Here is a 21,000-nt window from a genome sequence, read left to right as displayed (position 1 = left end):
TCCACCAGAAAGGATCCTTATCTGCATTACTTGGCCTTTCTTGACACTATAATATCCCACTAAGAGCAGGTCATCTAGTTGTGTATCCTTCGGTCCAGATATTAGCTGCCTGCCCCGCTAGGACACAACCTGTGCCACTGCAACTCAGAATGGTGATCGACTGACTCAGATGGAAGGGATTAAACCAACTTAGACAGGAAAGCAGAAACTGGTACTCAATACCAACTTGTCAAGGTAAAAAGATATAAAAGGTGAGCGGGAACTAAGCCTGTAGCTCACTCACCCATCTGGCTGAAGTTATCACTACTAGAAATATTGTTTTCAAGGTCAACATCTTTAAGAGACAACTATACAGGGGCTCAAACGAAGCCCCCATCAGAAAAATTGAAATCAAATTGATGTCCCACTGGGGCACAAGCAAGGGGGTTGGTGGGTATAGATTTGTCAACTCCTTCAAAAAAAATGTATTACAATGGGAGATTTGAAGAGGGATGGTTGGCCTGGCAAACCGAGATATGCCAACAATTAGGTTAAATACCCACTTAGAGTCCCAGTCGCACAACCCCTCTGGGCAACGAAATGTAATTGCAGAACCTCTGGATAACTTGGCCTGCAAAGGGTTAATAATGCTGCCTGGGCACCATGCAACAAAAGTGCTCCATTTGCAAAGAGAAGTCGATTCCGTAGAGGGACAAAGTGCCAAAAGAATTACACCAAACATCTCCTATGGCAGCTGAGAGAAACTTTGATGTTCATGCTAAACCTCCAAACCTGTAGGTGGAAGCCTCAGAGATTATAATGCATCATTATTCCCCCCCCCCATCCCTCCCCCCCTTACCGACTGTGAAAGAAGGTCTGGTTTGCATGGCAACTTGACACGTGCCTCTGATCTCCAGATCCCCCCAAGGGAGCTTCCCAACCAGCGATAGAGGCATCTGTCACTATCGTAGCCACAGTCTCCCACCAAACCACTTCCACAACATCGCATGACTGCAGGTAGTTAATCACAGACTCTAGAGACACAGCCTTGATCCGCCAGTCATCCAGATATAAGAAAATCGAGATGCCTGATCATCTCAGGTGAGCCACAACCACCGCCATCACCTTGGTGAAGACTTGAGGCACGAATGTTAAGCCAAAGGGGAGTACTGTAAACTGGTAGTGCATAGAACCCATCATAAAGCACAAGTACTTCTAATGAGAAAGCAGGATTGGAATGTGGTAGGAAGCATCCTGCAGGTCAGGAGGAGAAGGTGTGCTGAAAGGATCCCCAGCCCTTACCCCACTTCCACCTTTGTAGTAACAAACCAATGGGTTTTGAGGCTGTTGAGTTTGTTGCTGAAGGGTTGTCTTTGCTGAAAGAAGAAGACACTTTAAAACCCCTGAAAGCAACAAAACTGCCTGTACTCTTTTTGGACCGACAGTTGTTGGAAACCAAGGGAGAGGGCTGTTGTTTTACTAGCCTTGAGCATTTCAAAGACGGCATCTGCGTTTATCCTGACAAGTCAGGTGCTGTTGAAGGGTAAGTCCAAGGGACTGGCCTGTATGCCACTACAGAAGCCCAAAGTTCTAAGCCAGGCATGGAGTCGGATGACAACGAAGGTGTCCATTGCTCTTCCCACCAAGTTTGCTGTATTAAGGGCTGACTTGATTATGTGCCTGGAAATATTTTGTACATCCTGCAACAATTATTGAAAATTGGCCTGCATTTCTTCTGGGCAAGCAATGCAATTAGATGTGCCATGTCGCTTAAGACAAGCTAATAAGCAATTAGCATTCAGTGACTTCAGGGCCATACTCCCAGCTGAGAAAATCTTCTTTCCCCAAGCCTCAAGTCTCTTGAATTCCCTATCCATGGAGAAATGTAGGGAACGGTCCATGTAACTGTACTGAAGAACACAATACTTGAATCACTTAGCTTTCAAGTGAAGGGTGCATTGAGAGATATGAGGGGTCACTAGGAGCAGAAAGGTAACGTCTAGCCACAAGCAGCAGAAAGGTAATGTCTAGCCACAAGGTGAGCGTCAACCAGCGCAGATGAGGGTTTTTCCTAAGCCGTTAGCACAGGCTCCACCGATGCCTTATTTAAAGGCAGTAGAGGTACTTGCATGGGGGTTTAGAATAGGAAAACCTTTGCAAAGACATTAGTCTTTGCACCTACTGAAGTAAGCTGCAGATCCAGGACTTCTTCCACTTTCTTGATCACTGTAAGAAGGGACATTGGGCCCAATTTATATCACAGCGGGCGGCCCACCGTTCCACCATGGGGGAAGGTGTAAATTATAGTCAGTTCATTCCTCTCCATCAAGCTGACCAACTTAGCTTGCATACCTTCAGCGAATGAATGCAGTACCTGGCACGTCAGGCCTCCCATGCTACTTTCGGATATTCAGTACTCTGCACGTCTGCTGACCCCCGCAGCAGGTGCAGTGACCTCTTTTGGTTGGACAGTGGGACAACCTTTTCCATGCTATTCTCCAGTACCTGAAAACAACCTTGTCCTTTCTCCCCAATTGGCAATCCATGTCACCTGACTGGGGAACTAGTGTCACAATACACAACGCAGCGCTCTTATAGGCTACACTTGTAGGGTCCTTAAGGCCTGAATCAGGTTGGGAGAACAGTACATCCTGCAGCGTGGAAAGTACATCATAGCAGCCTTTTCCTGAGGAATACCAACAGCTATGATGAGAATCCCAAACTCAGAAGAGACTTCTATTACAAAAGGAGTATGGCATGCAACACCAAGTGATCTATTAGGTTCACAGAAAAGGAGATAGATGTTGGGTCATGTCATTCCATCAGGGAGCAGCCCAGCTAGGATGTGGTGGGATGTACAGGCGAATCAGGACTCAAAACGTAACATCACCACCTTTTTAGGGTAGAGTGTGCAAGCGCTTTGGCCTGTTGTAATCCCTCTGTGGGCTTTTAACCTAGCCCACTACTGCTATTTGTTCTTTGTTGTCATCATCTTAAATACTTAATTTTTATTGGTGCATTTTGTGAAATGTTCCTCTTTTGTGTGCTGAGTTTCCTACCGTTGCCATTTCACGAAGTTAAGATTTGTGTTGGCCATCAAACTACGTCATGCTTTCTCCTGTTACAGCATGTGATGGCTCCTTCTCCGGTTTCAGATTGCCTTTCATCCCAGCCGCGATCCTCTCTAGGCACTCCTGCAGGGAGCCAATAACTCTCACAGTCACAGCGGCCGTGGTACTTTGAATTGACTTGCTTCTGTCAACTGTTACTTTTCATTTTCAATTTATGTGCAAGAAAAGTCCAGTTAGGAGTTTACAACACTAATAGCTCAAACTCGAGCAAACGGAGACCCATTGCATTGCAAATGCTTGTTAGGCAATGGGGATGTGGTCTTGAGTACTTTGGAGGAATGTGGTATGGAGGTGGAAAGACGGAGAGGTGGAAGGACAGTTAGAAATGTGCATGGGATCAGGATGCTAAACCTCACACTACCCTTTTCCAATACATAGTCGAGGAACACCTCAGGAGAAGCCCCAAATCCCTGTGCATCCCAGGAGTGACTACAGAAACCACAAAGCTAACTGGACTCAGTCAATCAATAAATCCTTTATTCCATTTTGGTTAAAATTCATAAAAGTACACATTGTAATCACATGCATCAAGTACATCATAAAAATCATTTAAAAAAATTAAACCAGTGATCCAGAACAAATCCATCAATACCAGAGCACTTGTATAATTAGGCCTGATTAGCAGTTACCTTAGTTAGCCAATGCCACCTAAGGAAAATATATAATAGATAAAAACACCCCATGAGCATCCAACACTAAAAACTATCAAGATTGAATCTATACCAATCTTAACATAGCACACTGACATATAGCCCACTGCATAAAGTTTGCCAGAGAGTTACATATTTTCGCTATGCATAGGCTTTGAAGAAATTCAAAGGCAGTCCTACACTGCCTTATCTTTGCCTGCTTCAAAAATGGTAAAATGTATGCTAACCTAAAAACAGTATAATATTTATAAAAAAGAATAAAGTGCATGGTACTTTGTACAGATATTCCATCACACAGACAGGCTGGTAGAGTAACATGAGAAATGCTCTTTTTAGCGGGTAGGCCACTAGAAAGTGGGTTGTATTAAGACGCAGTCTGACCAGCAGAAATCTATGTTGTGGGTTTTCATCCATAAGCGGTACAGCTCAATGTAGATACATGTTTTAATTTGAACAGGGGCTGTGACCTTCGCTAAACCAGACTTTTTTGCCAGTCTTTCCTCTGTGCACTTGTCTAAAAAAAAAGAAAAAACTGCAATAGTTGTTTCCAAAAGCTGGGGCTAACGGTGAAGGAATTCAAGAACAACTCGTCCAGGGCCAGCCACCTACAGGCCTTGAATATAAAGCCAAAATTGCACAATTTAATGTGGTCTCCTCCTTCGACCGGACCCTTGGCCATAAAAGAAGAGGCTGTAGTCTCACAAAATCACTTATGTACCCCTTGGCCAATTTCTGAATGACATACATAATTGCTGGTAGTTTTAGGTACAGCAAGCAGTTGTTTTAAAAAACCATTCCCCACTTTCCCCAGGTCCAGCTGGTCACAAATGCACCAGATGCCAGCACCATAAGTTGCCCGGGAGCAGCATTTGCTAGTTTGGTGCTAAACTTTCAGCAACTCTAACTGGTTTGCTACTTAATCTATTGGCAAATCACAACACTGATTCAGTGCTAATGTTGATGTCCAGGCCTCTTTAAGTTAACAGGACTCAATAGAACAGAAAGGGAATCTAAGAAGGTAGAGCTATTGTCCAAGCCTTAACACAGACCTTATGTTTACACACTTAAATTACTGTTCAAGCCTAACAATAAACAACAATAAACATTGTTCATGACCTTTTTCCATTTGTCATAGCCACTCTTACACCTACCACTGACAATAACAACCTACCTTAACCCATTCTCATCAGAGGTCGCCTCCGAAATCGGATGAGAAACACTTTCATTTATCTTCCGATCTGGGGGGTGGGGGAGATCGGAGAGGCATCAAAGGAAAGGAAAGGGTTTCCTTTCCTTTGATGTCTTTCTTAGCATTCCTGCAGCACGATCGCATTGCGATCGTGCTGCAGGAATACCCACTAGACACCATGGAGTTTTTAATTTTTTTATTTACATATGAGGGGAGCGACCCCTTAGGCAAGGGTCGCTCCCGAAGGGGGGCTTTTTTTTTTTTTAATGCCGATTCTGCCTCCCCGTTGGGGGTAGATCGGCCTATTTTAATTAGGACGATATGCTCCAAAGGAGAGGCAGAAACCACTAGACACCAGGTTTTTTATTCACACCAATTTCATGCACGTTGAGCGATCCCTTAGGCAAGGATTGACCCCCCCCCCCCAGGGGGCATTTTTTAAAGGCTTTTTCTGCCCCCTTGGTGGCAGATCGGCCTATTTTAATTAGCAGATCTGCCCCCAAGGAGGGGCAGAAACCACTAGGCATCAAAAAATTAAAAAATGTAAATGGGGAGCGACCCCTTAGGCAAGGGTCGCTCCCCTGGGGGCAATTTTATTTAAAGCCATTTCTGCCCACCTTGTGGGCAGATCGGCCTATTTTTATTAGGTCAATTTGCCCCAAAGATTTTTTTTTTTTTCTTTACTATTTTACGTAAAGGGGAGCAGCCCCTTGGTCAAGGGCCGTTTCCCATGGAGGCAAACTATTTTAGGTTATTTTTTTTGGGGGGGGGGGGGGGACATCCCCTTGGGGAAGGGTTGCTCCCCATGGCACATTACTGCTGGCCATTTCTGCCACCCCTCACCCCTATGGAGGCAGATCTGCCTATTTTTGTAATGCCCATCTCCCCCAAAGGGCAGAAAACCCACTAGACACCAGGGAAGATTAAAAAAAAAAAAAAAAAAAAAAGGAGGGTGGGGGTATGGCCATAACCCCCACGCCAAATAAATGGAATGGGGACAGAGTTGTTTGGGCATATGAAGCAATTACCCAAAAACATGTGGGGACCGGGGGGGGGGGGGGGGGGGGGGGGGGCAGAAAGCATACTAGATGCCAGGGAATTGAAAAAAAAAGTGGGGTGGGGTGGTGGCTACCAACCAGTATGGGCATGGTTATGACCCCACCCCAACTGAAGGGGAAACAGCCTTTTAGCTATCTCCTCTCCCCCCCCCCAAGCCCCCATGCACTAAGAGATCTTATTCCAACAGCATTTGGAGGACTTTTGGGTTTTGATTTTACATTTCGGCCATCAGAGCTCGGCTAACTCTCAAAATATTCCCACTTGGAATGGTGAGGGCAGCATTTTTTGGATGCTGCCATCTAGAAAAATCTATGGGACCTAGACACATCTGGATGAGTCCAGGGTGGTATGCTTTACATGCACCCTGCACCATTTTCCTACCCACAATGCCCTGAAAACCTCCAACTTTGCTTGAAATCACACATTTTCCCCACATTTTTTGTTGAACCCAGGATCAAAGACACAGGTGCCCCCTCACCAAAAAACAGGTAGTTTTGTAAATGATACTTTTGATGTGTCCACGTAGTATTTTGGGGCATTTCCTGTCGCGGGCACTAGGCCTACCCACACAAGTGAGGTACCAGTTTTATCGGGAGATGTGGGGGAAAGCTGGGTAGAAGGATGTTTGTTGCTCCCCTCAGATTCCAGAACTTTCTCATCACCGAAATATGAGGAAAAAGCGTTTTTGTTTGCCAAATGTTGAGGTTTGAAAAAGGATTCTGGGTAACAGAACCTGGTGAGAGCCCCACAAGCCACCAAATCCTGGATTGCCCTAGGTGTCTAGTTTTATAAAATTTGCAGGTTTGCTAGGTTTCCCTAAGTGCCGGCTGAGCATAGCCAAAATCCACAGCTACGCACTTTACAAAAAACACATCAGATTTCAATGTAAAATTGTGGTGTGTCCATGTTGCGTTTCCTGTCTTGGGCACTAGGCCTACCCACACAAGTGAGGTACCACTTTTATCTGGAGACTTGGGAGAACACAGACTAGAAGAACAAATGTTATTGCCACTTGTCTTTCTCTACATGTTTTCCTTCCAAATGTAAGCGTGTAAAAAAGACGTCTATTTGAGAAATGGCTTGTCATTCACATGCTAGTATGGGGACCCTGGAATTCAGAGATGTGCAAATAACCACTGCTTCTCAACACCTTATCTTGTGCCCATTTTGGAAATACAAAGGTTTCCTTGACACCTATTTTTCACTCTTTATATTTCACTAAATGAATTGCTGTATACCCGGTATACAATGAAAACCAATTGCAAGGTGCAGCTCATTTATTCTCGATGAACCTACAAGCACTACATATCTCCGCAACCATTATAGTCCAGCAGACATAACAGTGTATTGCTTTCAAAAATCTGCCATAGCTGGAAAAATTATGGAACAAAACGTGGACAGAAGTGGATTTTTTTCACCTCAATTTCAATATTTTTTATTTTAGCTGTTACTTTCTGTAGGAAACTCTTGAAGGATCTACACAAATACCACCTTGCTGAATTCAAAATTGTGTCTACTTTTCAGAAATGTTTAGCCATCTGGGATCCAGCATTGGTTTCACACCCATTTCTGTCACTAACTGGAAGGAGGCTGAAAGCACAAAAAAATAGTAAAAAAATGGAGTATGTCCCAGTAATATACCAAAATTATGTTGAAACATGGGGTTTTCGGATTCAAGTCTGCCTGTTCCTGAAAGCTGGGAAGATGGTGATTTTTAGCACCGCAAACCCTTTGTTGAAGCCATTTTCAGGGAAAAAGCCACATGCTTTCTTCTGCAGCACTTTTTCAACATTTTCTGAAAAAACAGGAAATTGTATCTGTATTTTGGCTAATTTCTTGGTCTCCTCCAGGGTAACCCACAAACTCTAGGTACCTTTAGAATCCCTAGAATGTTGGAAAAAAGGACACAAATTTGGCGTGGATAGCTTATGTGGACAAAACGTTATGAGGGCCTAAGTGCGAACTACCCCAAATAGCCAAAGAAAGGCTTGCCACCTGAGGGGGAAAAGGCCTGGCAGCGAAGGGGGTTAAACATTTCTCTAAAACTCTTCAGGATCATCACCAATGATCAGTCTGAAGAGATATCCAATAATGTGACGAGCACCCAACAAGAAACAAACAACTCTAAATTCATACCTGTGTGCCTAAACATCCTAGCACCAGCAGAACTACACAAATCCAAGCAAGGGATCAAAGCAATCCACAACTAGTTCAGTAGTTAACCTGGAACATATAAGAGCTATAAAGGGCGACTTTACCAAACACTTCAACAAATAAAACAAAGGAAATCTTCAACATTTATATTAAAATAAATCCAATCTTGATATCTTAAAATGCAATTCTGCATCAATATAACATTGTGAAAACCGAGTAGAATTTGTTGAATAAGTATTTACCAAATTAAGCAAGTCATTTACCAATATTCTTCATTTTTTTTCCTTTCTCTTACATTCACTATATGTATCTAGATATGTGGTATTTCTATAGTGCAGAGCTAGCCAAAGGCAGATAAACAGAGGATCCACTATAATACATCATCTCTGAATTCATACCTCTGAAGACCTCAGAGCTTATAAAACTGGACATCAAGTTAAGGAGTCTAAAGCACCCATTGTCCCTAGCTCAGCCACCTGGTTATTACAATCACAGAATGCACATAAAGAGGTGTGACACTACTGATGAGCAAAGTATTGCATATTTCAAGAACTAATTTTGTTTTCCTGGCTCACTTAGCTCATTTAATGTTGAGTGCATTCTTAACTGCTGAAGCAGTACTGGTACCACCCACAGAAATCAATCAATCAATGCTACTGACAGTAACTTTACTAAGTGCATATCCTTGCATAATTATATGGAGAACATGGCCTAAGGAACTTAAACAGATTAGTTATCAGCTTGAGGTAAGTTCATGGGAGGAAGAAGAAGCACATGCCACCCCTGGAGACGTATCATTAGGGCTAGTACCTACACACCCCTTAACATCCTTTGGTCTCTGCTTGTCACACCCCACATAAGCTCATGGAATAAAAAAAAAAAAAAACAAGCAGCTATTGTGGCTTTGACAGTGTTTATCCAGTTAAGATGATGTATGCTCCATGGTAGAGGATCACTGTCCAAAATAAGATCTACGTCCAAGGAGCTAATGGTGATTTGAGATGAAAGACTTAGTAGACACCAAGTACAAAAATGTGCTCCTCTTTGTCCACAGCTAATGATGCCAGATAGACAATGCTCAAATGTATTTTATTAATCCATTTCTCTTCAAATGCAGCAAAAATAAAAAACTACACGAGCTGCCCCTTACAGAGAGGTAGTCTTCAAACTCATCATTATGATAATGCCCTCAATTCATTGCCTCTGTTCTAGCTTGAGGTTCTACGAAGAACAGCCTTGAGCAGCTCTAAAATCTAATGCCTCAGACTGCTGATAATTGGACACATTTGATGGCAGAAAATGGATTTTGAAGAAGAGATTATATCACAAGTATCACAAGAGGTCTGGTTACACTCATCCCTTCTACTCAAAATCTATGGAGGTGGTTTTTGTACAGGATCCAACCACTAGATGAAAGGAGTATGGAAACGTGTAAATCTATAACAGATTTTTGTTGACAAATTTCTATTAACTCACATCAGACAATAGATCTTTGTATTCCTGTCATGAGAAGCTGAGTAGCACTTATTCCTCCATGCATCGATTTACTATGTACATCATTCCATGTCCTGTAACATATCCCTCTTTATAAGTCTACACCTAACAGAAGTGGTAAAGCTATGGGGGAAGGTCTGCAATTGTCTTCAAGAATTTAGGCATAATGCATCCTGCATTTCCCCACTGGAGACAAGTGACAAATACTATATTGTTTTGTGTGCTAAGAAAATAAAATATATGCATTTTGCATCTTTTGTAGATAAAACATACTAAGACAGTATATATACTCTGTCAAAACATTTTATACTGAGTAAACAATCCCTTTCTGATACAGAGAAATTAAGTTTCTGGTTAAAGGGTTTCACATGCTTTTCTTGACAACTGCCTCCAAAACCTACATTTGTTAGCCAAGGCAAAATTAAAATTGTCATAACTGTACCTTTTTGTGTCATTTTGAAATATTTGCAATGGAGGATGTGTCATTCCTACACATATTTGTTTAAAGTGTAAGTCTGTTTATGCAGCCTCAAAGTGGCTGAGTTCATCACTTACGCGTACACTATAAAATTAAGTTTGCTTTCTAACATTTCATTTCCTTAAGAGGGCACGCTGCTTGTAACCTCTCTCTACCTCCAAAAATTGCTCCACATCAAACCCATCTCCTGGTCTGATAATCACATGCCCTGTGGACCATGCCTCTGTTGTGCCTACTGGCAGTATATTGTTTTTGTTAAGGCAGTTCTTCATAATGTATCTGTTGAAACAACCTCCAAAGGCTGTCATTTTAAACCTGCTGCCATCATACTGCTTCTAGGTTGTAAAGCCTTTCCTTCCTAGACCCAAAAATAGCTATTGCATGGTGGAATCTTTCACTGTATCACCCTCTCCACCTGCCTGTTTTCTGCAGCAAGGTCATGTGAACTTACACACTTCAAACAGTGCTCTACGTAGTAATGTCAGGTTGTGTAATCACTATTCTTCCTGACCCCCCCTCCCCCACATTCACAGTGCTTCCAAGTCCTCTTCCTCTACGGGCAAACTCAGACCTGCAACATACCTGCCTCCAAGTCTGTATTGGAAATGACGAAGAAATCAATAACTCTGGAGGTGAAGTCAAAGGCTGTCTGCTGACTGCCATGGATGACAGAGATGCTGTGCCGGTCTCCATAGCTGGCCCGGGGCATTCCTCCCTGAAACACAATATATGGAGGCCTGGAAGAAACAGCAGTTAACAACTTAACTCTTCTCAACAGCTGAAGAAAATTTTTAAAATGTCAGTCATCAAAATCGTGCACACATGCACATACACACATGCTCTGCCCACGCACGTGTGTAGACTCACCTGCAGGCACATAGACATACACAAAAGTGTGCATTGACACAACAGAAAGACACAGAGAATATCACTGGGGATGGAGAAAAACTGCCAAATCCTCGACTGTGACCCCCACAACACCTACCTCATGATGATTTATACTGAAGGCCAATGACTAACTGGGCAGTGAGACTGAGAATTTGTCTAATCCTGCAGGTGATCTTTTCACAGAGGTCTGCAAATTAATGAGCACTGAAAATGTCCTTCTCCTAACAACAGGGCATCCCTCCTAGTACATAAAGCAACAAAATGTAATACACCTTTAGCTGATTAGAGCTCAACTGTCCTGCAGGCAGTTACGCCAGACAGAAAGCCAACCATCTAGAACAAACACTGCCAATACTTCACCAACTGTACTTAATAACAGAGGTAATAGGCCGCCACTTTTTGCACTTCAATAACTATTTAGGAAAAAACCTACCAAATGCATTTCAATTCCATTCCAAATGTTTAGCTTCTAAAGAGAACCATAGGCGTGGCAACTACTAATCATCCATTAAATCAATTCAAAATACTTTTTAAGGGGCCAGCCTGTGAAAGATGACACCACAGATCTTAATACCAAAGCAGATACCATGAAAGGAACATTCTGAAATGTTAATTCTTGGTGATGTTTACTGACGCAGGACCAAGTAAAGAGAACTAATTTGTATTTCTCTACACTGGGTGGTCACTTTTAATAAGTCTATTTACCATAGTGCTTGCGTGAATATTGTATTGCAACTAAAAAAAGAGAAAGTGGTGTACTTAGCAAATTGGAGCAGGCAGTCCGACTCAGAGCCACAGATAGGCCTACTAGTGCAGAGAACAAATTTAACATCCTTGCACCCTACAATAACCCTTGAAAATGTTATATGCTAAAATATGGCTAAGATTATTCTACAGTAAAAGATCATCACTAGCCTCTTCGCCCATAAACCTACAGGAATTAGGGACTGTGGGGTCAGTATATATCAGCTGACCAAGCATGTGCAACTTCCAAAGTACACACACACACACTGCTCTCAGCCTTCATACACAACCACCCAAAAGACAGAAGTGGACAATTTCCAACACCTACCCCTTCCTTGTGCTCTGCCAGCAGATTTTGGGGATGGCCTTGCATGGAAAAGGACCTACCAAGAGAAGATAGACATATTTACTGGTGGAAATGCACATATTTATCTTGGTGCAGTAAAACTAAAATAATATATTGAGAGAAACATACTAACAGTGCTTAAAAGTAAGCAAGTGCAGATGCCTACACTCTTGTATCATTTTACACCAGCGGAAGGCAAATAGGTAAGGCTACAATCTGCGTCTCCCTCCCCAGAAACAACTGCCCACACTTAATATTTGTTATAAAAAAAATCTCAGTCATCTCTCTGATTAGGTACCATAAACTTCCTGTAACCTCCAAGAGAATACATGAAAAATGTTAATAAAAAAGAACCAAAGAAGAAAAGTTCCCATCTTAGAATACTCACCATTGCTAGCTTCTGAAACAAAAGTGATAGCGTTTGTTTTGATGAAGGTTGGGTGTTCACACCCTCACTACTAGGTAAGACACAACACTACTGATCAAACCAGTTTCACTGGTTATAGAGTGCTGCACCTGAATATTAATTTCAACTAAGGCACACCCTGGGTAATGCTGGCAAGCGAGGGAAGGTCATTAAATCAGAAATAAGGGCCACGACATAGTCAGCCCAATAACGACCCTGATAACCCTACTGACCAGATGAAGCGTTTAAGTTTCACACTGAAAATAGAAGTGTCAGATTCTTCCTAGCATTTGGAAGCTTATCTACAATCTACATATTCCTGGTTTGTTGAACCTGTAGCACAGAAAAAAAACTCTGTTGTTCGAAACGGATTCACAAATACAACTAATACCAGCCAATATAAAATAGACTGAGGCGTTGATACATGCATGAAAGCACACAAAGAAATTAACAAGTCAAAATAATGTCTACACAATGCCATAAACATGGGGATAAAGTAGAGGTGAGATAGTACCAGACTCCCGTTTTGCTACTAAAATACATTCAGCGACCAATGACAGATCAACATTCCATCATTTGGGCTGTGTACATTAAGCACAGGGAACTGAACTTTATCTCAACTTTCACAGATTGTTATTTAAATGAGTGGCTGCCAAAGGCAATTGGGGCCCTTGTAAGAAAAATTTGATTCCTCATCATCCTTATTTGTGCAGTGTGCCACACTCTAAAATTGCTTTTCATGAAGTTACATTTCAGCTATCAAGGGGTAATATCTGGTAGACGGTGGCATCCCTTATAATTATTACAATATTCAGTATGGATTTCAGTACCTTTGTACATTGATGGGATCCGTTTTAGAAAATGAATCCAGTTTAGGATTCATAATTGCCAAGGACTGGAAAAGATCCAGGTTCAGAAGTGAAATCCAGGTTGGTCTTTGATAATGCCAGGATGCTTAATCTTTTCCAAGAATGAACACCAGGCAGCCTTATCCATGGTTATTTCCTGCATTGATGCTGACCACAGGATGGGAATGCTAAACTTCATATGTGAGAAGACACACTGTGCTTTGAGCTGGTTGCTGCTGTGCCTGCCCAATGCAGTGAGGAAAATAAACTGTAATTTCTTGTTTTTTATTACAGTTTAAACTAGATTTAGCCCCATCTCTCATGGCCTTTCCTGAGATAAGTGTTCTCTGGATGACATCCCAAAAGATCAACATACCATGTCTGCGACTCCCTGGCCTACCTGCCAATTCTTGGGATTTTGCCAGAACTCTAGGATGCAAACAATAATCTTTTGAGTGCCACAGATGAACTGCTCTACCTTCACAAAGTGGTGGACATGAACGGTTCACCCACCACTCTGCGGGAGAAAATCTTTTTGGTTTCTAAAAAAAATAACATTCAGAACATGAAGGGAAAACAGCTTCCCTTACACCCTGAACTGCTCTGTTTTTTGATTTCTGTGATGATCAGTGTGCACAGCAGCACCTCTCTGTTGATCGCTTTAGGCGTGAGATCACCAACCAGGGTTCCACCAACTAGAGCCAGGGACTCGTTGGGGGAGGCCCTTGACATGGGCAAGTGAACCCCACTTCAAAACAAAAGAAATAAACTGTGTTTCTGCACCCTTAGAGGAAAGTCCACTGGAAGCCAGGCAGTGAGAGGGAAGAGAGTGAGTGTGTGGAGGTGTGTACAAAATAAAGTGGCTGTGCATAAGGTTCGCACCTCCTATACAATACCTAAGTATATTGTAATAAGGAAAGCAATGTCCATATGTTACATAAAGTACTGTTGAGGATGAGTCCAGAGATGCAACATCCAACACGTGTTTCAGCAACAAGATTTTTTCAAGGCCCGAGACTAGGTATATCCCAATATCTCCATAGTTTCAAATGAAATCCGAACGGCTTATCACGGTCGTGTTTATTGGCTAAAGCATGTAATTGATTTATATGGATTTGACCATTCTATTTTTAAGATCTTTGTTCGCTCAGAAACTGGTGTACTCCATGTGAAATTATGGTGATATTGGGATAAACCTAGTCTCAGGCCTTGAAAAAGTCTTGTTCACGAAACACGTGTTGGCTGTTGTATCTCTGGACTCATGATGGCTGTTACCTCGGAGTTATTTTGATGAATAAAATCGGTACCTTATACTCATGTTGAATTGGAATTCTGACTGCTACAACAAGAAGGAATGGACTTTTTTGGTGTGCCTTGGTATAACAATATTGAGTGTGTGCAAGTATATTAATTGAAAAAAAAAAAAAAAACTTTTCAGGAAACAGAATTTAACAAACCTTAAAAATTCACTAAAAACAAAGGTTGCAGGGAGATTATAGTTTTCACACCAATAATTTTACTGCAGATGTCCCAGTGATATTATCAATGATGTCATAAAAGATGTCATGACTGATGTAATATGCGAAGGAATTAGCAGTGCATGGTGAGGGCACAAGTTATAGTCAATTAAGGCACAAATTAATTGTTTCTTGAGATTACTGTTGAATTTCTTGGTTTTATGTTGTAAAATCTCAACCTAACTATAACATTCCTATAACTTTTTTTCTTTTTTTTTTTCTTCAATTTGTAAGTTTTTTTTGTAATAATTTTTCCTAACTATAACATCCCTGTAACCTTTGTTTTTCTCATTAGCCATACTTATTCGTACTGGCGGTTGATCGCAGGGCCTGGCTTGTGGCCACCCCCAGCGCACTGACATCAGTCTCTCTTTGTGAATTTCCACACCAGAAGTCCGAAGCCACAAAGAATGCTGACATACTGGTGTCATATGCTAAGGCCCTCAGAAGGATGACCCTACTAAATCAATTTGCAGAGCAGGAACATGCCGCAGATTACTTACTTTAGAATACATACCCAAGCAATAGCTTTCCAAAGATGGGTCTGTGAAACGGATTAAAATAAGAAGTCCTGCAAGACCGAACAGGCAAAATGCATGTCTCCATGGACCTGGCCATCCACACAGTAATGTTTGGTGAATGTGTGCAAGGAAGCCCATGTTGGTGCCTGATAGATGTCCAGGAGCCTTGGCTATGGTAGAATGAGCACACAAGCACTGAGGGGATTACTTCTTTGCCAGTGCGCAGTAGAGCTTTATACAGAGTACAATCCATCGTGAGATGATCCTTTTCTACGGTTGGTCTGGTGACCCCAAAAAAAACAAAATGGTAGACCAGAAAAATAACCTTTGAAAGTGGCCAGAACAGAGCCCTGTTGGGTCAGAGAAAGAACAAACAATACTTGGGATAAGGGCACAGAAAGATGATCAATATCCTTGGATACACACCATGTCACAAACTTGTCCCAATGGCAAGCGTATACCATCTAGGCAGAGGGACACCTGGCTACCAGGCATACATCACAGTCTTCGGGACGAAGGTAGAAAGCTGTCAACTGTCACTGCTCAATCGCCAAGCACGAAGACAGAGAGCGCACAGGTTCAATTGCAAGACCCTGCCCTGCTGCTGCAAAAGAAGATTCTCCTGAAGAGGCAGCCTGAATGATGGACCGATGGTCATGCTCAGGAGCTTGGGATACCATACTCTCAGTGCCCAATCTGAAGCTACAAGAATGACTTAGGCCCGGATGTTTCTGATGTTCTTGAGAATTCTGGGCAGGAGTGGTATAGGCAGAAAGGTGTGCAGGAGGCCAGCGCTCCAATAAAGATGAAACAGGAGCCACCTTGGAGACTCCAGCACGCACTCTCAGCGGTGGAAAACCAATCTCACCAAGGCTCTCACCACTCTTGAAAGAGACCTTACACTACCTCCAGATGGAGAGGCTATTTGTGATCTATTAGGCATCGACTGCTGAGTTTGTCTGCACTGGATTTCAGAGAACCTGCCAGTTGTGCAACCACCAGGGAAAATACCCTGACCTTCCAGCCATGTCCCAAAATTGTACAGCCTCTTGACAAGCAGTTCCCGACCACACCACACCCAGTTTGTTGCAGTACCGCATGGCAGTGGTGTTGTCCATGAACACCTGTACCAGCCTTCCCTTGATCGAAGGAAGAAAGGCTTTCAATGCCAAACGGATCCTGTGGAGTTTCAACTGCTGAAGCCCGATCTCTGCCGGAGACCAGTGCGTTCTGATCCCCACTTTTCCCAGATGGCCGACTTAGCCCAGGAGGGTCACGTCTGTCAGATCTAATTGGGAAAGCGAAAGAGGTCTGCCCCTGACCCAATCATGGTTGTCAGCCACCAATGCAAGTCTTCTGCAGTTCCCTCCAAGATCTGGACCAGATTTGAGAGATTGCCCTGATGCTAAGCCCACTGAAACTTCTGGTCCCACTGCAGAGCCCTCAGATGGCAATGGGCATGAGTCACTAGAAGGATGTAGGAGGCCATAAAGCCCAACAGCCCCAGAGTCAGTTTCACTAAATGTCCAGGATAGAGACTAAAACATTGGTATCATAGCCTGATTATCCTGGACTTGCCATTCAGAAAAACAGGCCCTAAAGTGCTCTCTGTCCAAAACAACCCTGATGAAAGGGAGCATCTTAGAGTCAAGTGTGACTTCGTTATGTTGATAGTAAACCCCAGCAGATGCAGGCGGTCCGCCATAGTCTGGAGGAGGGAGATGACTGCCTGGGGCGAGCCCTCCTTCAACAGCCAGTCATCCAGGTAGGAGAAGACTGGAACCTCAACCTCTGCAGAGGTGTTGCAATCACCGCCAACACCTTGGAAAACACCTGAGGGGCACTGGGCAGGCCAAAGAGGACCATGGCAAACAAAGTCATCTTTGCCCACTGTGAACTGCTGACAGTGCCTGCAAGCAAGCAGGACTGGGATGTAGAAATCTTGCAAGTCTAATGCTCCAGGGTCCAGGGCAGACAGGGCCTGAGCTAAGGTGAGCTTTTTGAACTTCCTCAGGAATAAGATGAGAAGGCGCAGGTCTAGATTAGGACAGAGGCCTCCATCATTTCAGGGCACCAGAAAGTAGAGGAAATAGCAACCACAACTTACTTCTGATGTTGCCATCCTCTCTATGGCCCCTTTGGCCAAAAGGGTCGAAACTTCCTGGCAGAGCAAGGAGGGATGGTCCTCAGTCAGCTGGTGATAAGTGGGTGGCATGGCTGGGGGAATTTCCAGAAAGGAGATAGAGTAGCCCCGCTTACTATTTGTAAATCCCACTTGTCCAATGTTATGGACTGCCACTGGGGCAGATGATGACAGATCCTGCCTCCCATTGGGTGCCTGTGTTTTTTATGAGGGCAAAAAAGCTGAGAAGTTGCTGGCCTTGGTGGCTGTGCGGGAAGGGATGGGGTTGGTAGCCCCTACGGTATGTAGTGACGTTATGAGCAAAAACTGGACTGTGGTTGTTCTGGGCCCATGGATAGGCCCAATTACCTGGTTGCAGCTCTTCTGTCTTTAAAATACTCCAGCACCGAGTCACCTTCTCACCAAAGGAGGCAAGAGCTGTCAAAAGGTTAAGTCTATAAGCAGTGCTTGGACATCCCCTGAAATGTCATGGTTCTCAGTCAGAATGTGTTGCCACACACCCCAGGGGGCAGGTAGGGAAAAGCTTACTCCCACTCTGCCCCAAGGGTAGGGGGTGACCAGAAAGAAGAGATGGGTAGGAAACTCACCAGACAACAGTAAAAATATATATTAAAATTTTTCAAAAACTCGACAAGGCAGCCAGCACAGACATTGGCTGTGTCCCGACCACAGCAGTCTTTCTTTACCCAGAGAAAGCACAAAGCCCATTAGTCACCAGGGCCATTTTTTTTTAAACATAAAAGAAAGTGAGCTGTGGCGGCCAGCCCAGGCACTGGACATTGTCCCCACCCCATAACGGGAGGTTGGTGGGGTGGGAGTGTAAGTGGAGGGCAACAGGACAAAACCATACTGTATCCAGAATGGCTCAGATGAATGTAAGAGTTTGTGAAGGAGTTACAGGTGACCCTAGCAGGCATGTTCATAGTGCACTTCAAGCGTGTTGGGAAGTCTGCGCTGTCTGAAAATGGCTCAACAGTGCCTGGGGGCAAGCCCGCCATCAGCAGCCACTCATATGACTGGTAGGGCTGACCTCAGAAGGTGTACTACGACCACCACCATTATTTTTGTGATCGGTTAGGTACAGTTGTGAGGCCAAAATGGAGCACTGCGAACTGAATATACGCCAGGCCCACCGAATAATATAACAATGTGACAGATGGAATGCCTGAATTAATCTCAGTCACTGGTAATTACTGTTGCCATATCCCAGTCCATCATTATTTTGCACACCATACCACCTCAGTTTGGACCCATTCATATGCGAATCACTCTTGACCCTGCTCCAATGAGAAGAGTCCAGCCTGAACTGCCAAGCCAGGTTCCCCCTGAACTAGAACATAAGCAACCCAGGACTGGTTTCCCCTAGTTAGAGCTCGTGAGCCAGTATAGCTTAGTTCCAATGACACAGTAGGCATGGGATCCAATTCTGAGCATACCCATCTCACCCAGGATTACACACTACTGTATGCAAAAAAAATAGATAGATGGCCCACCGTGAGCAGCAGGTAGAGCCTGTGGGCCTGCAGGACGGGGATGGGGATGGGGATGTGGAAATAAGCATCCTGAAGGTTAAACGCGGCCCTTCCAGTCTCCAGAGACTAGAGCAGTAAGGACCTGAGTTTGAGGGGAGCATCCTGCATCTGTTCTTCTCCATGAAGGCGTTGAGAGGGTAAACATCTAGAATAGAACCTCCGTTTTTCTTCAGCACAAGGAAGTAGCGGGATTAACATCCCGTTTCTACTCCAGAGGCCAGAACCCTTGATTAAAAGAGCATGCACTTTCTGCCATAAGACAGACAGTTTGTCTTCCATCAGCATTCATGAAGGAAGCGGGTAGAAAGGAAATGAAGGACATAGCTCCAATGGGCAATTTGGAGGGCCCACTCGTCTGTCTCGACTGTCTGCCACCCATGGAGAAAATATTGGATTCTCCCTATAACAGGGTGGCTGTGTGCAGGTTAGCCACACTAAGGTAGTTTTGCACACTGGTGGGGCAAGAGACCGACCTGCATGGTGTCCATGCTGTTCTCATTGTCTAGGGGATCAGCGGCCTCTCCAATGAAAGCTCTGAAAAGCCAATTGGGTCAGAGGTGGAGTGTGATGCAGGTGAAATGGGAAGCCTCTACTGTAGACAAACAGAGGGCAAACTTGTGGAACCAGAAAGGTCCAAAGACTATGCCCATGCTGAGGTTCTGCCCTACTTGAAAAATTACAAAGCAGTCTCTGCTTTTTCACAAAAAGTCATGTACCGTCAAACAGCATATCCAATAAGCATGCCTGGACACACCCCTGTAGACCTCATCCATGCATGACATCGGACAGGGTCACTGATATTCATAGCTCATTACAAAATCAACTGTGTCCAATGCAAAGGTCGTCCAGAAAATCCAGTAAAATTTGTTAAACCCTGTCCCAAAGGGCATGGGGGTAGAGGCCAAGAATACAGCTGATATTTACAGACCTCCAAGCAAGGAAAAGATGCATTTTCCAAATTTGTATTTGTTTATTCTAAACCGCATTGTGCCAAAAGGCGTCAAAGCGCTGCTTGCAGAAACCAACAAGTAGTAAGAACATAAAACCCACATTATGAGAAAGAAATCAGCCACGTCTTAAGTTTCTTACGGAAGGTAATATGAGTGTTCAGTCCCGCTATGTGATATGGTATTGTGTTCCAGAGTTTGGCTGCCACTACGGATATACAGCGGCCGCCCCACCTGGACCTTCGAAACCTTGGCACAACAGCAGTTTTTCGACCAGAGGACCTTAACTGTCTATTTGGGCATTACCATTGAAAAGATGATCTCAGTCCCAATGATCCCTGCTGCTGCAAAAAATGCAGAGGGCTTTATACTAAATGCTTCTGGTTATGGAAACCAACGAAGGGCGTGCAGACCTGCAGTGACCAAGGGAAATTTAGGGATGTCCGATACCAGCCTAGCCACCAGGTTTTGAATTATCTGTAATTTCCTTGAAGATGATTTGTTTATGTTAAGGTATAGCGAACTGCAATAGTCAAGGAGAGAAGTAATCAATGTCATGACAACTGCTGTTCTAAATTCCAGAGGGGTGAACGGAATCATTTTTTTAAGGATCTGAATGATATAGAAACAGGAGCTGGTAATCGTATTCACCTTGTAGGCATGTTATCAAATATAATTCCTAAATTTGATGCCGGTTCTACTGGAGTAGGAAGGGGGCGCACATCTCCGGCCGGGACCTCAGTTTTGTCTGTATTCAACTTCAGACAATTATCCTTCATCCATACCCCAATATTTGTCATGCATTGTTTAGACCTCTCAGCTACAGCTGGTAGATCTTCAGAAGTAGATATCAAAATCTGAGTAACATCAGCATAGGACAATATTTGGACCAAAGCTGAGCAGATCAAGGTGGCAAGACGAGCAACATATATATTAAACAGTGTGGGACTGAGTGAGGACCCCTGTGGTACACC

At 43.6% G+C, this 21,000-nt stretch overlaps 1 protein-coding gene across 3 annotated transcripts in view; it reads right to left on the bottom strand.

The window, feature by feature from the left end:
• Positions 1-21,000, bottom strand: part of LLGL2 (LLGL scribble cell polarity complex component 2) — a 624,825-nt gene that overhangs the window by 412,814 nt on the left and 191,011 nt on the right. For all 3 annotated transcript variants that reach the window (XM_069200160.1, XM_069200158.1, XM_069200159.1), the window contains exons 9-10: positions 12,095-12,149; positions 10,717-10,871 (exon numbers count right to left, since the gene is read on the bottom strand). In XM_069200160.1, the coding sequence (XP_069056261.1) occupies positions 10,717-10,871; positions 12,095-12,149 (210 nt within the window). The remainder of the gene's footprint in view (positions 1-10,716; positions 10,872-12,094; positions 12,150-21,000) is intronic.

This window comes from Pleurodeles waltl, chromosome 7 (assembly GCF_031143425.1).
Source record: "Pleurodeles waltl isolate 20211129_DDA chromosome 7, aPleWal1.hap1.20221129, whole genome shotgun sequence".
Taxonomy (NCBI): domain Eukaryota; kingdom Metazoa; phylum Chordata; class Amphibia; order Caudata; family Salamandridae; genus Pleurodeles; species Pleurodeles waltl.
Note: the sequence above shows the minus strand (reverse complement) of the source record. Positions and strands in the feature narration are given on the sequence as shown.